The sequence below is a fragment of the Hypanus sabinus genome, chromosome 2 (genome assembly GCF_030144855.1).
Source record: "Hypanus sabinus isolate sHypSab1 chromosome 2, sHypSab1.hap1, whole genome shotgun sequence".
Taxonomy (NCBI): Eukaryota; Metazoa; Chordata; class Chondrichthyes; order Myliobatiformes; family Dasyatidae; genus Hypanus; species Hypanus sabinus.
This window is the reverse complement of record NC_082707.1, coordinates 125,737,233-125,749,952: the sequence shown is the minus strand read 5'-3', so window position 1 is coordinate 125,749,952 and position 12,720 is coordinate 125,737,233. Positions and strand designations below refer to the sequence as shown.

General features: G+C 38.5%; 1 protein-coding gene across 22 annotated transcripts in view; it reads left to right on the top strand.

Moving 5' to 3' along the window:
* Positions 1-12,720, top strand: part of sipa1l1 (signal-induced proliferation-associated 1 like 1) — a 392,549-nt gene that overhangs the window by 277,441 nt on the left and 102,388 nt on the right. For all 22 annotated transcript variants that reach the window (XM_059954480.1, XM_059954471.1, XM_059954439.1 and 19 more), the window contains one exon: positions 6,321-6,424. In XM_059954480.1, coding sequence (XP_059810463.1) covers positions 6,321-6,424 — 104 coding nt within the window. The remainder of the gene's footprint in view (positions 1-6,320; positions 6,425-12,720) is intronic.

Here is a 12,720-nt window from a genome sequence, read left to right as displayed (position 1 = left end):
TTCTGCACCACTCTCTATATTTTCTATCTTCTCTGTTTAAGTTATTTCAACATCTGCAGTTTATTTGGTTTTCGTGACCCTGTGGTCATTGGCAACTATCAGTCACAGCACAAGTGGCCCGAGAAAGCAAATGGTAGTAGGCTGTTTGGGAACCAAGAATTAAAATGCATGTTTTTTTTTACAAGTGAGAAGTTGATCAGGTGTGTGATAATTGGTAGGAGTTACTGAGTGGACTGGATTCACCTGATTAATCATGTCATCAGAAAGCATACACTTGTGTAAGATGGAGGGCAGTCGAAGATATTAATAGGCCCTCAGCTCACAGAAAGGACTCCTATTCCTCTGACATATCATTTAGTCATTGATGAATTCAGCACGAGTGACCTGAGTATTTGGGGTAATTATAACTTTCAGAAGCAGTGGGATTGGGTTAGGTGAAACTTGTTTATAAACTGTTACCAACTTCCTTTGGGAACCTGGATGCATTCTCTCTCTGTTATAATGGAGAAAGAAAAAGAGATGAGCAACTAGAAAATTGGTTGTTGAAACCTTTGGAGGGCTGCCTGCCTTTTTTAATTTGGGGGGGGGGGGGGAGAGGTATGCATTCTGTGAGGGCTGTTGACCACAGTGCCATTGGTTTTGGGATACTTGTCATATAAAAGGAGGCAAGAAGGGCCAAATACATGAAATTTATTTATTGAGATACAATTTACAATGAACAATTAACCTACTGGTTGGTGTGACTTATTACCAAACAGCAGCTTTACCCTGAGACTGCCGCTGAATGTTCTTTATGGAATTTCCAATTATGTTGCCTCTTCATCCAAAGCAGTGCTGAACTCACCTCCTTAGCTTAATGAACCAAATGCATTGATGACAAACAATCCTAACAGGCAAATTGGATTTCTGATCAGGAACAGGAAAACACAGAGTAAAATGTGCGTTACCAGCTTCAGAATCCTGTCCTAGTGATTTACAAGCATTATGAATTGCCTATGGCTATAATCATACACTAATATATCGTTGCTCAATACTCTGCGATATTTCCACCATATAGGAGACACATGTCAGAAATATGATGAATAAGGCTTACCACCACTTTTCCAAGGGCTTTTAGGTTTAAGCAATGAAGCCTAAGAACTGGAATCTAATACCCAAGAATAAATAGAAATACAAATGTTGTATAATTACCGTTTAACAACAAGAATTTCTGAATCTGTTATAAAGTAGTTGACATTGAATTGCTGCAGCTTGCTTGATTGATGCAGTGGAGGATTAAAAATAAAACTGCAGATGCACAAAATGCTGGAAATACTCAGTATGTCAGGCTGCACCTGTGAGAAGAGAAACAGTCACTGTTTTGGTCAGAAACGTTTTGTCAGAGCAGAATATTTTAGGCATTTTCATGTTTTTACTACAGGATAACATTACTGGTTACCCCAGGTGATGTAACTAGTAATTGCAAGTTCTTCATCCAAATGCAACCATTTTCAGGAGGTTTTTTACAAAAATTGACTATTTCATCTCATTTACAAACCTTGGTACTCCATCAGTATTATTTTCTGCTCTGTATAGTTCAGGTGTTTATTTTAATGTTCTTGATCTCGTGAATCTCTCTGCTTGCATATACCCAGCTCTCCTCTGAGATCTTTCAACATCCAGCTTTGCCCGATTAATTTTGTTGTTAATTATTTTGTATTCATTCAGTTTGGATCTTATCCAATCATCTTTTCTACCCTGTGCTCATCCATTTGTTAACTATTATATCCACCACTCCACTAAATGAAGAGCAAGCCAATTGTCCCATTAAGATCTTCAAGGAAATGAAGGCATTTTTTAAATCCTCTGTATTTGTTTTTTCACTCCTGGGCTACTTTTTCAGTTCTGTTGAAATCAATTGTCTTCTTGTCCAGTGCACTTATGAAATGTATCTGTCTGCAATTAGCCATTAAAATTTATTGTGTTGACCAGTAATCCCAAAGGGCTCAGTAAGATTGAACATAATTAACTTCTATTTCATTAAGTATCTTTTGTGGGTATGTAGACATACTGCTTGAGAAAGGAGCTGCATATTTCCATTCTCCTTTCTCCTCCCCAGCACATCCAGTGGAATGGTGGTGGGTAAATTAAATGACTCCCTTTCTCTTGATTTTACTTCTGTTCTAAAGTAATGAGTTGTTTTTTATCCCAGTTGTTTCCCAGCCATCAATTTGTCAATTTCGCTTCATTCCTTCTCATGCAATTATTTTCGCCTTTATATTAGCTAAAGTTCTCTGGGTTTTCTTGATGGCTTTTATTTATATTTTAATTTATATTCACATTTAACTATTTAGCTGCTCTCCTAGATCTCCCTTGCTGTTGTGATGCACTACATCTTCATGGAATGGTTCTCATGTTTCAGAAGTGCCACCAGTGATGAAATGAGAACCCTCTTCCTGACAATGGCCATTAGCCATATGTTATACGTGTTAATCTTTCTTTCTTTTATTTCTCTTGTGGCTGCAGTAATAATCTAGAGTTCTGTCAATGTCAGGGCTCTGCTCATATGTTTACTACTGAATCTTCGCTTGTAGAGTTTAGTTTTGTCTTTTCATGTCCTGTGAACCCCTATGCACCACCCTAACCAATATCTTTTCTAATCTTTTGAGATGCTCATCTGACCTGTGATGTAAAAAGGCTAATTGTTTATGACATGCTAATATGCAATACCAAGTGGTATTCAGTGCCTGAATGGCTATTCTACCCTGCATTACTGAGATCACAGGATGCAGATTTTGTCTGCAGAGTTTCCTGTAGCCAGTAAACATGAATCATTTATATCCAGAAAACTTGAGCCTGACTGTTGAACCACAGGGCCATCATTAGTGGCATCTGTTAGTATGATCAATTAAAGCCACTTGAGAGGGCATACCCTAACCATGTCTCCACCCCCACCTGCCTCTATTCATTGTTCATTCAAATAGTGGCTTATCTCTCCCTTAGCTACATCTATTAACATGAGTTCTATAACACATAATTCTACGACCTGATATAAATGTCAGCTCTGGTATATTACTTTTCTCCTCCTTTTCTTGACCTGAAGGAACTGCTTGTTTGAGATCAGCGATCTCATTTCTGCCTGTAAATTTAAGAATTGGAATCAGGCTTAATACTGCTGATATAAATCGTGAAATTTGTTGCTGTGCAGTAGCAGTACATTGCAATACATAATAAAAATTATATTAAATATGAAATATATATTCATTAAATAAGTAGTGCAGACAAAGAAAAAAATAATAGTGAGGTAGTTTTAATGGGGCAATTGTCCAGTCAGAAATATGATGGCAAAGGGAAAGAAGCTGTTCCCAAGACATTGATCTGTGTCTTCAAGCCCCTGTATGTCCTCCTTGATAACAGCAATGGGAGAAAAGGTCATGTCTTGGGTGGCTGGGGTCCTTAATGATGGATGCAGCCTTTTAGCGACATCGCCTTCTCTGCTGGGGAGGCTGTGCTCTTGATGGAGATGGCTGAGTTTGCAACTTCCTGCAGCTTTCTGATCCTGTGCAGTGGCCCTTCCATATCAAATGGTGGTGCAACCATTTAGGATTCTCTGCACGGTACATCTATAGAAACTGAGAGAGTGTTTGGTGACATATCGTGTCTCCTCAAACTCAAAATACAGCAGCTGTTGTGACATCCAGGAACTTGAAACGCTCACCCTTTCTACTGCTGATACCTCGGAAAACTGGTGTGTGGTGTCTCAACTTCCCCGGACAGAATTCCACAATCAATTCCTTAGTCTTACTGATATTGAGCAAAAGGTTGTTGTTGCGACATCACCCAGCCAGCTGATTTCTTCCTCTTCATCATCTGAATTTCTGCCAACAATTGTATCATCAGCAAGTTAGTAGATGGGCATAGCAAGAGTAGAGCAGTGGGCTAAATTCACAACCTTGAGGTGCAGAGGGATGTACAGGGGCCCAAGTTTTGGAGCTCGTTGATTAACACTGATGGTATTGAATGCTGATGTGTATTTGATAAACAGCATCCTGATGAAGGTATTGCTAATGTCCAGGTGGTCCAAAGCCAGTGTGATTACATCCACTCTGGACCTATTGTGGCAATAGACAAATTGCAGAAGGTCCAAGTCCTCTGTTAAGTATGAGTTGATTCTGACCAGACCACCCTCTCAAAACACTTCATCACAGTAGATGTGAGTGCAACTGAGCAATAGTCATTGAGGCCACTCACCCTGTTCTTCTTGGGCACTGATATGAATGTTGCCCTTTTGAAGCAGGTGGGAACTTCCAACTGCAGCAGTGAGAGATTGAAGATGTCCTTGATCACTCCCAATAGTTGGTTGGCACAAATTTTCAGTGCTCTACTAGATACACCATCAGGGCTTGACGTCTTGTGAGGGTTCACCCTCTTGAAAGATGTTCTGACATCAGCTTCCAAGACAGAGATCACAGAGTGACCAATTGCTGCAGGGATTCTCACAGTAGTAGTTTTATTCTCCCTTTGAAATTGTGCATAAAAGGTGTTGAGCTCAGCTGGGAGTGAAGCATCACAGCCATTCATGATGTTGGGTTTTACCTTGTAAGAAATAATGGCCTACAAACCCTGCCAGAGCTGACGAGCATCCAACTCAGTCTCTAACTTCAATGGGAATTGTTTCTTTGCTCTTAAAATAGCTTTCCATAGGTCACCTTCCTGATTTGCATTAGGAGCTCTGTTAGAGTCAGTGATACTTACAATAAGTATCCAAGAGATCAACTCGTATTAGGCAATATCTTTAAAAATTCCTTGAGTTATGCTTATTTTTGTAACAGAAAACAAATCATGCATAAATTTGAAATGATTTTGACCCTTGCTTCTTTTCAGTAGGATGCCAAGGTATTATGTTCTAAAACGTAGCCCTATCTTGCTGTAATGAACAAAGTGAATCAATTTATTGGTTGGTATCCTAGAAAAAAATATAAAATTGCCATTAACAAGGACAATCCAACTAATTAGAAATGGATTTTCTTTTAACGTATCATCTCAAACTTGGAAGTCAATAAAATATCTTTGAAAAATAGCTCATGCTGATATAAATATGTCATTATTAGTAGTTATAATCGGCTTTAAAAAAAACATTTGTTTCTTTTAGCGAAGCTGGTACAGAAATAAGCATCAGTTGAATCAAGACTAAGAAAGTAACTTTTAGTTCAGAAGAAATTAGTGAATATTTCTAAAGTTAACAAGATGAAAATAAGAAATTGATGAAAACCTGCACACAAGTCATTTAGCTCAACACCCAGAAAGCTTTTCATGTGCTGATGAAGAGTGCAATCTTTATGGATGAACAAGCATTACTAATCAAGAATGAAGCTTTCTCTTCCAGAAGTTCTCCTTTATCACTTAACAGCAGGATTAAAAATAGTGTTTTACAGCAGATCTATAAAACCATACTTTTAGTTCTGTTTATAATATTGTACAAAGTTTTATTAATCCATTATCACTTTGGTCAGATTCTTTATTTGAGCCAAACCACTGTATGACTATTTGTTTCATAGAAGCCTCTTATTGCTGCTGTGAGCAGCTTTAACATGAGAAGTCGATGGAAACATTTGGAATTATCAGTTTACTCCATATAGCCTAGAAACTTCATTCATTAGGAATGAAGGTGAAGACCATACTTGTGTGAATACAAGTCTTTCCCCTCTGCTGTCTGATTTCTGAATGGACACTGAACACATAAACACTATCTCCCTACTTTTTGTACTGCTGCTGCAAAGTCAACGAATTTCATGACACATGCCGGTGACATTAAAACTGATTCTGATTTAGGGGTACTGTTTTGGGTACTGTTAGTTATAAGTGGATTTTAATGGAATACTAATTGAGTTCCTTTGATGTTGCCCTGCAGGCAAAATCAAATCTGAAATTAACCCCTGCATTTTTGTTATTGCTTGTGTTCAATTTAAGTTTCTATTAATCAGAACATTACAAAGTGTTGCAATCTACTTGGGGGGGGCTAAGTTCTTCCAGGCTTCCCTAAGTCTGTACTTCAATTTAAAATTTCAATTTTATGTAGTTATTTATAAAGGTGTGCTTAATCATTTAGGTTTGATAATTAACTCCGGGGTTGCATTTTATGTTTGTTATTGATATGGTCCTGCAATCCTATAAATAAATAAATAGCTTTGAACAGCCTGCCTGCAGAAAATGGCAGTTCAATTATAACAATATTATAGTAAAAAATTTCAATAGATTTTTTCCATATGCTGATCAGTGATTTCATTGTAGTCACATCTTTTTGAGTTTTTCACTAATGATGTATTTTGCTGTGTTTTCAGCTGACTCAACCGGTACTCATTCCCTCTACACGACCTACAAAGATTATGAGATCATGTTTCACGTCTCCACTCTCCTCCCTTATACACCAAACAACAAGCAGCAGGTAGGCCTTGGTACTTCAGCAAGAGAAAGATTTTCTTTACTTACAGAGCCTTTATTTGGGCACAGGTTTAAGCGATGTGCAGATTAATTAGTACCTTTAATACCTTAACTCAGCTTTGTCCCACCTGTTCAGAAGTATAAATGCTAGGCTGATTTCAAATTTCAAGATTTCAAATACTCTTTGCATTTGCTTTCTCCTTCAGCAGTGACTGGAAAGCCTCAGTTGTTAATTGTTTTGGCACTTCACCTCAGGGACAATCTCACAAGTTTGTTTATATACGAAAGCAAATTTTGGATTTCAAAACCTCATGCAGTCTTCCCTTGACATGCACATTTGTACATTATAATGCAAGGTAACAATCAAGACCAAAAATCATTGGTAAACTGTGCTACTACATGGTTCATTAATTATGAATAACCACTTGTTGAGTGAGAAGCAGAATGTGCAGGTATTGAGATCAAACATAGACCCTTTCTGTATTCTAAATCTTGGATCACCATCATCATTATGCACCTTGTCATGAGACATGGGCGATCATGGTCTTTCACCATGACAGTTTTTGACAAATTTTTCTGCTAAAGTGGTTTGCCATTGCCTTCTTTTGGGGAATGTCTTTACAAGACAGGTAAACTCAGGCATTATCAATACTCGTCAGAAATTGTTTGCCTGGTGTGAATGCTTGCATAACCAAGGCTTGTGATATGCATCAAGTGCTCACCTCCATTGGTAGAGATGTATTTTCAGGTTTTTCATTTATACAATTGGCCATTGACTAAAGCCCTGATTTATCTTTCTGTTCAAATGAAGACGGCTAATATGTATACTTTATATTGGATTACATTTTTCCCTTTTCGGTAAGCTGAAGAACAACCTCTTTAAGAACAGAGCAGAGGGTATGTGATCTTTCAAGTAAAACTCATCATCTGCAAAATTCATATTGGGGACGTAAAACAATTTCATCACTCAATTAAATTTTAATCCATCACTTTAACCATTCAAGATACAGTACAGTCGGCCCTCCTTATCCGCGAATTCCGCATGCGCGAATTCAACCAGCGGCAAATCACGAAAACCCGGAAGTGCTGTTCCAGCACTTGTTGCTTGAGCATGTACAGACTTTTTTTCTTGTCATCATTCCCTAAACAATGCAGCATAACAACCATTTTACATAGCATTTACATTGTATTAGGTATTATAAGTAATCTAGAGATGATTTAAAGTATACGGGAGGACGTGCGTGGGTTATCGTGGATTGGGATCGAAAAAAATCGGAAGTTCTTACTAAGAACTATTGTGTTATTTAGCATCAGTCGAACGTTTGTCTTAGTATGTAGTATATAGTTTACCTTTCTATGCATATAAAACGCGTAAGAACGTATGTTTCAGCGCTGGGCTCGGGAACTTCTTCCTGAGTTTGATCCAGTGACAGACCACTATCAAGTGCACTCTCCACTGTGCCGGGTTGATGTGGAGGATCAAAAACCCAATAATTAAACCACTGCGTTGCTTAGTAATAATTTTAGCTTTCATTGGGGCAGTGCCTTTTTCTATTTATCCATTAAAATTGTTCCGATCGTTGACCATCTGTAGCCTAACGCTTTTCCAATGACCGGTAGCATTTCACCTCTTTCCGATCGCTTTATTATTTCCACTTTATTTTCAATCGTTACCGTGATTATTTTCATGAACAGAAACACTGCGGATTCAGAGCTCTGACACAGGGTCCTAATGCCCACCAAACTGAGACTGGTTAAATAAGGTCTGGGGTTCTGCTGGGTCCTAAGATCCATCGCATTGAGCCAGGTTGAATAAGGTACTTGAGCATCCCCAAATTTTGGTATCCGCGAGGGGTCCCAGAACCAATCCCTCGCGGATAAAGAGGGCTGACTGTATTGCATTTGATCTGCACTTTTGCTGTAGACTCAGTAACTACCACTTAGTGGCTCTAACATCCACCATTGCAAAATACTTTGAGAGGCTAATCTGGCATGCATATTAACTCCAGCCTCCCAGACAACTTCACCCAACTGTGGAAACATATTTCCAGCAGATTCCATTTCGCTGTTTCTACACTTAACTCTAGAGGTGAAGATACCTATATCAGAGATTTTTGATTACAGTGCCTCCTTCAATTCTATAAGCTCAAACAAAGTCATCTCCAAACCCCTATATCTGGGACTCAACTCCTCTCTTTGCAACTACATCCTTGATTTCCTGACCAACAGACCAAAGTCCGTAAGGATAAACAGCAATACCTCCAGCGTGATCATCCTTAAAAATTGTAACCAACAAGGCTGTAACCAACAGCCCCCTACTCTAGTCTCTATACACTCAACATAGCATTGACAGTTTCTGCACTAATTCCATCTATAAGTTGGCAGTGTAGTAGGCAGTATCTTAAATAATGATGCGGCAGAGTACAGGAAAGCGATAGAGGTCTTAGTTACGTGGTGTCAAGACAACAACCTTTTCCTCAATGTCAGCAAAACAAAAAAGCTGGTCTTTGACTTCAGAGCATTAGTGCTACTGTTAACATCAATGACATTGAAGTCATGAGGATTAACAGCTTCAATTCACTAGGAGTGAATATTACCAATAGCCTGTACTGGTCTAACTGCGTTGATGCCATGTCCAAGAAACATTACAAGCACCTCTGCTTCCTCAAGAAACTAATAAAATTTGCCAAGATCCTTGGATCCTTACCAGTTTTTGTCAATGCATCATAAAAGCACTTCTCCAGCTGTCCCATGGTTTTTGGTGTGGCGACTGCTTTGCCTGTGAATGCAAAAAACTGCAGAGAGTTTTCATTTTATACCACCTATAGCATGTAATATGAAAGTCTAAATTTACCAAGGTAGCTTTTCTCAATCTTGTGTTTGAGGGTAGTGATGGAAAGGTAATTGTTCTGAAATTTTGTCATGGGTCCTACCTTCACAGATGCTACTGCATCTGCTAGTTGTAGTATCTTTTTTTTGTGTATATTCCAGATTTCCAACTTCTTCAGTAATTTTTCATTAAATTCACTGTTGCAGCAAGTTCATGTTCAGTTGAAAAATAGTACATTTAAATAGAATGATTTTACACTTGTAACTTCAAACAAAACTAGATGGAACATTACACATAATTTGATATTAAGGCAAAGATCCTTTACCAACTAGAGTAGTTGTTTGAACAATAGAGTTATTGTTTAATCATTACAATTTATACCTATCACAACAGTTCCATACTTGGAGTAACAAAACACTCAATGTCAGAGCATTATAGAAACCATGAGTCTAAATTTGCTTATTCATCACTTGGCATATGCTGTTCCACAAATATCCAGCAACTATTCAGAAACATTTTTTGTTCTGTGAAACACTCATTTAAAATGTCCAGCCATCCATACAATGCATTGCATTTAGCCACATAAGAGGATTGGTCTGCAATGGTTTGAGGAGAGGCTTTATTTTCTTCAGGGAGTTTCTTTGGCATTTATGTTCATACTATGTGTGTTTGATTGCTATAGTAAAAGTTCCACAGAAACAATGCACCTTTACTTTGCATTTAGAAGAACATACCCTAGCAATTAACATGTTCCCTAGAGTGAAAATTGCCAATTTGCAGATACTTTCGTTTCTCATATCACCCTTCTGTTTGTTTCACATTTTCTGTCGTGTTAAAACTGGCTCAGAACATATTATTGTTCTCTTGTTGATGAAATTAGATTAAAAAAACAAATTTGTTAAATAGAATATATGCTGCCATATGTAAAATAGATATCAGCAAATCTGAATGCTCATTTAGAATTTGAAAGTGATTGTGGCTTTGAGAATCTTACTTCAGTGGAAGTATATTCCCAGGGGTAATCTTGAAATCTTTCAAACCAGTGACTGGCATTAGTATTAGGAATACAACTTAAATTTGAGGAGCTGCCCTTTCTAATCAAAGTAATGAAAGAATTCTGTACTGAAAACAAAATTGGAATTGCCTTGCAAATCCTTTTGGGGAATACATTTTTCCTTATTTTATTTTCCCTACAGGCATGACAGCCTTTTGGGCCAGAAGTCACCAGATTGCTATTTGCGTGGGGGGAAAGAAGTGCTTTTTTTGGTTTAACATATGACCCGCCTATATTTTGAAGGTTATATTTCCACACTGCACTTGATTGGGTGGATGGGTGTTTTACCAGGTTGTCAAATGTACAACCAGCGATCTGTCTCAAAACAAGGGTCAGAATTTAGGACTGAAATGAGAAATTTCTTCACTCAGAGGATGGTGAATCTTTGCCATTTGTGTCATAGATAGCATTGGAAGCGAGATGTTGACTGAATTCAAAACAAGGATGATGCTGAAGTGAAATCTCAGCCATGATCTTAATGGATGGCAGAGCAGGCCTGAAGGATCAAATATTTTATTCCCTTTCCTACTTCTTCTGTTCTAGTTATTTTTTATCCTCTCACTAGAAAGCAACACTCTTCTATATTGTCTACTTGTTACCTTAAATTTTATGAACTTGAAAGATACAAAGTGTTACGTTTTGTAACTCCAAACACAAAACTAATCAAAAGAAAAACACAGAGCCAGAGATAACATTGCTGATCTATCCCAGGCCACCAGACAAAGCTTTGAGCTAATACTATCATTTTGAGCATGCCTAGATGACTAGCATGTAGCTCCTCAAACTTTAGTTCTCAGCTTTAATGGTACAACTCTCAATCCGCTATAAAGGGCAAATTCATCCAGAGGCTGGTAAAAATGAGGAATTTCTGCTGCACTTCCCAGTCATTTTGGGTGGCCATGTAGACCTGAGACTATGTGGAGTTTTTTCTGGTTTCCCTTTGGATCATCCCTATTGTAATCGGAAGACTTTTGATTTGTATTAGGGAGAATACGTCAAGAGGAGTGCCCTCTTTTGTAAATTTTTCAGTTATTTCCTTTTCCAAGGGTGAACAGGACAATCCATCAATATTTTAATGATCAGTTGTCCCTTGAATTTGATTTTGTAATTGTGTTCTCCAAGAAACAGAGCCCATTTCTATATTTGTGATGCTGCTGGTAGTGAAACACACTTCAGTGGACCGTAAATGGACACTAGTGGCTGATGGTTAGTGCGGAGGGGTAAGCTCTCTCCAACACGTACAGGTTAAAACTTCTTACACACCAAACCAGATTCAAGACCTCTCCACCAATCTGCGTATAATCTTTCTCTGCAACGGTAAGGGAATATGATGCAAAGGCTAAGGGGTGTTCACTCATAACATGTGACCTGACTGCACCTGTACCATAAGGCGAGGCATTCCAGTCAAGCTTCACTGGTCAGCATAGATCGTAATGCGTGAGCACAGGTTCTGCCATCCTGATTTCCTTTGTTGTTTGGAAAGCTACCTCACACTGCTTGGTAGATGGCCTTTTCTTGCCAGTCAGTGAGTTCAAGGGGTGGAACACAGTGGCCAGGTTTGGCAGGAACAAATCTGAAGAAGAAACACAACTATGACATGTTCTTTAACCTTGGGGCATCCACCACTGCTTGACTTTTCTCAGCACACTTGTGTAATCTTTGTGCATCAATGGTGTGACCACAGTAAGTGATGCATGGATTAAAGAATTTACACTTGTTGCATCACACCCTGAGCCTATAATCTTCTATTTTTTTTAATACTGCCTTGAGATTTTGGAAATGTTCCTTGTCATCCTTACAGGTAGCATTGAGGTCATCCAGGCAACACTGAGTAGCTGGCAGCCTTGCAGCACCTGATCCGTAGTTTAATGCCAAAGTGCAGATGCTCCTCCAAAAATAAGCCTATTATAGTGATTTAAGCCCTTTTTAAGTGATTATGATGAGAAACACTTTGGACTCTTTTCATAGTCCATCAGTAGTTAAGCCTCAGCTGTGTGTCCACTTTGCTGAAGTGTTACCCTCCAGAAAGGTTTGCAAAGGTATCCTCTATCCAGGGCAGAGGTATTTATCTAGTTTCAGTACTTGGTTAATGCTGACCTTAAAATCACCACAGATCCTAACAGACCCATTTTTCTTCTGGCTACTGGGACACAATGCATTGCCCATGGGCTGCACTCAACCTTGAAAAGACTTCCTTCAACCTCCATGCAATCTAACTCACTGGTTACTTTATCATAGATGGTATCAGAAACTGGATGGGTTTTGTTAAACTTTGATGTGGCATTTTCAGTTAGCACTGTTTTACCTTAGATAGTCTGAGTTTTCCAGTGCCATCCTTGAACCCTGCTGTGGTATCATCCAGGCCCTTTCTTAATTCACTTTCAGTTGACTCTATTGCAGTGAATGTATCTGCAAT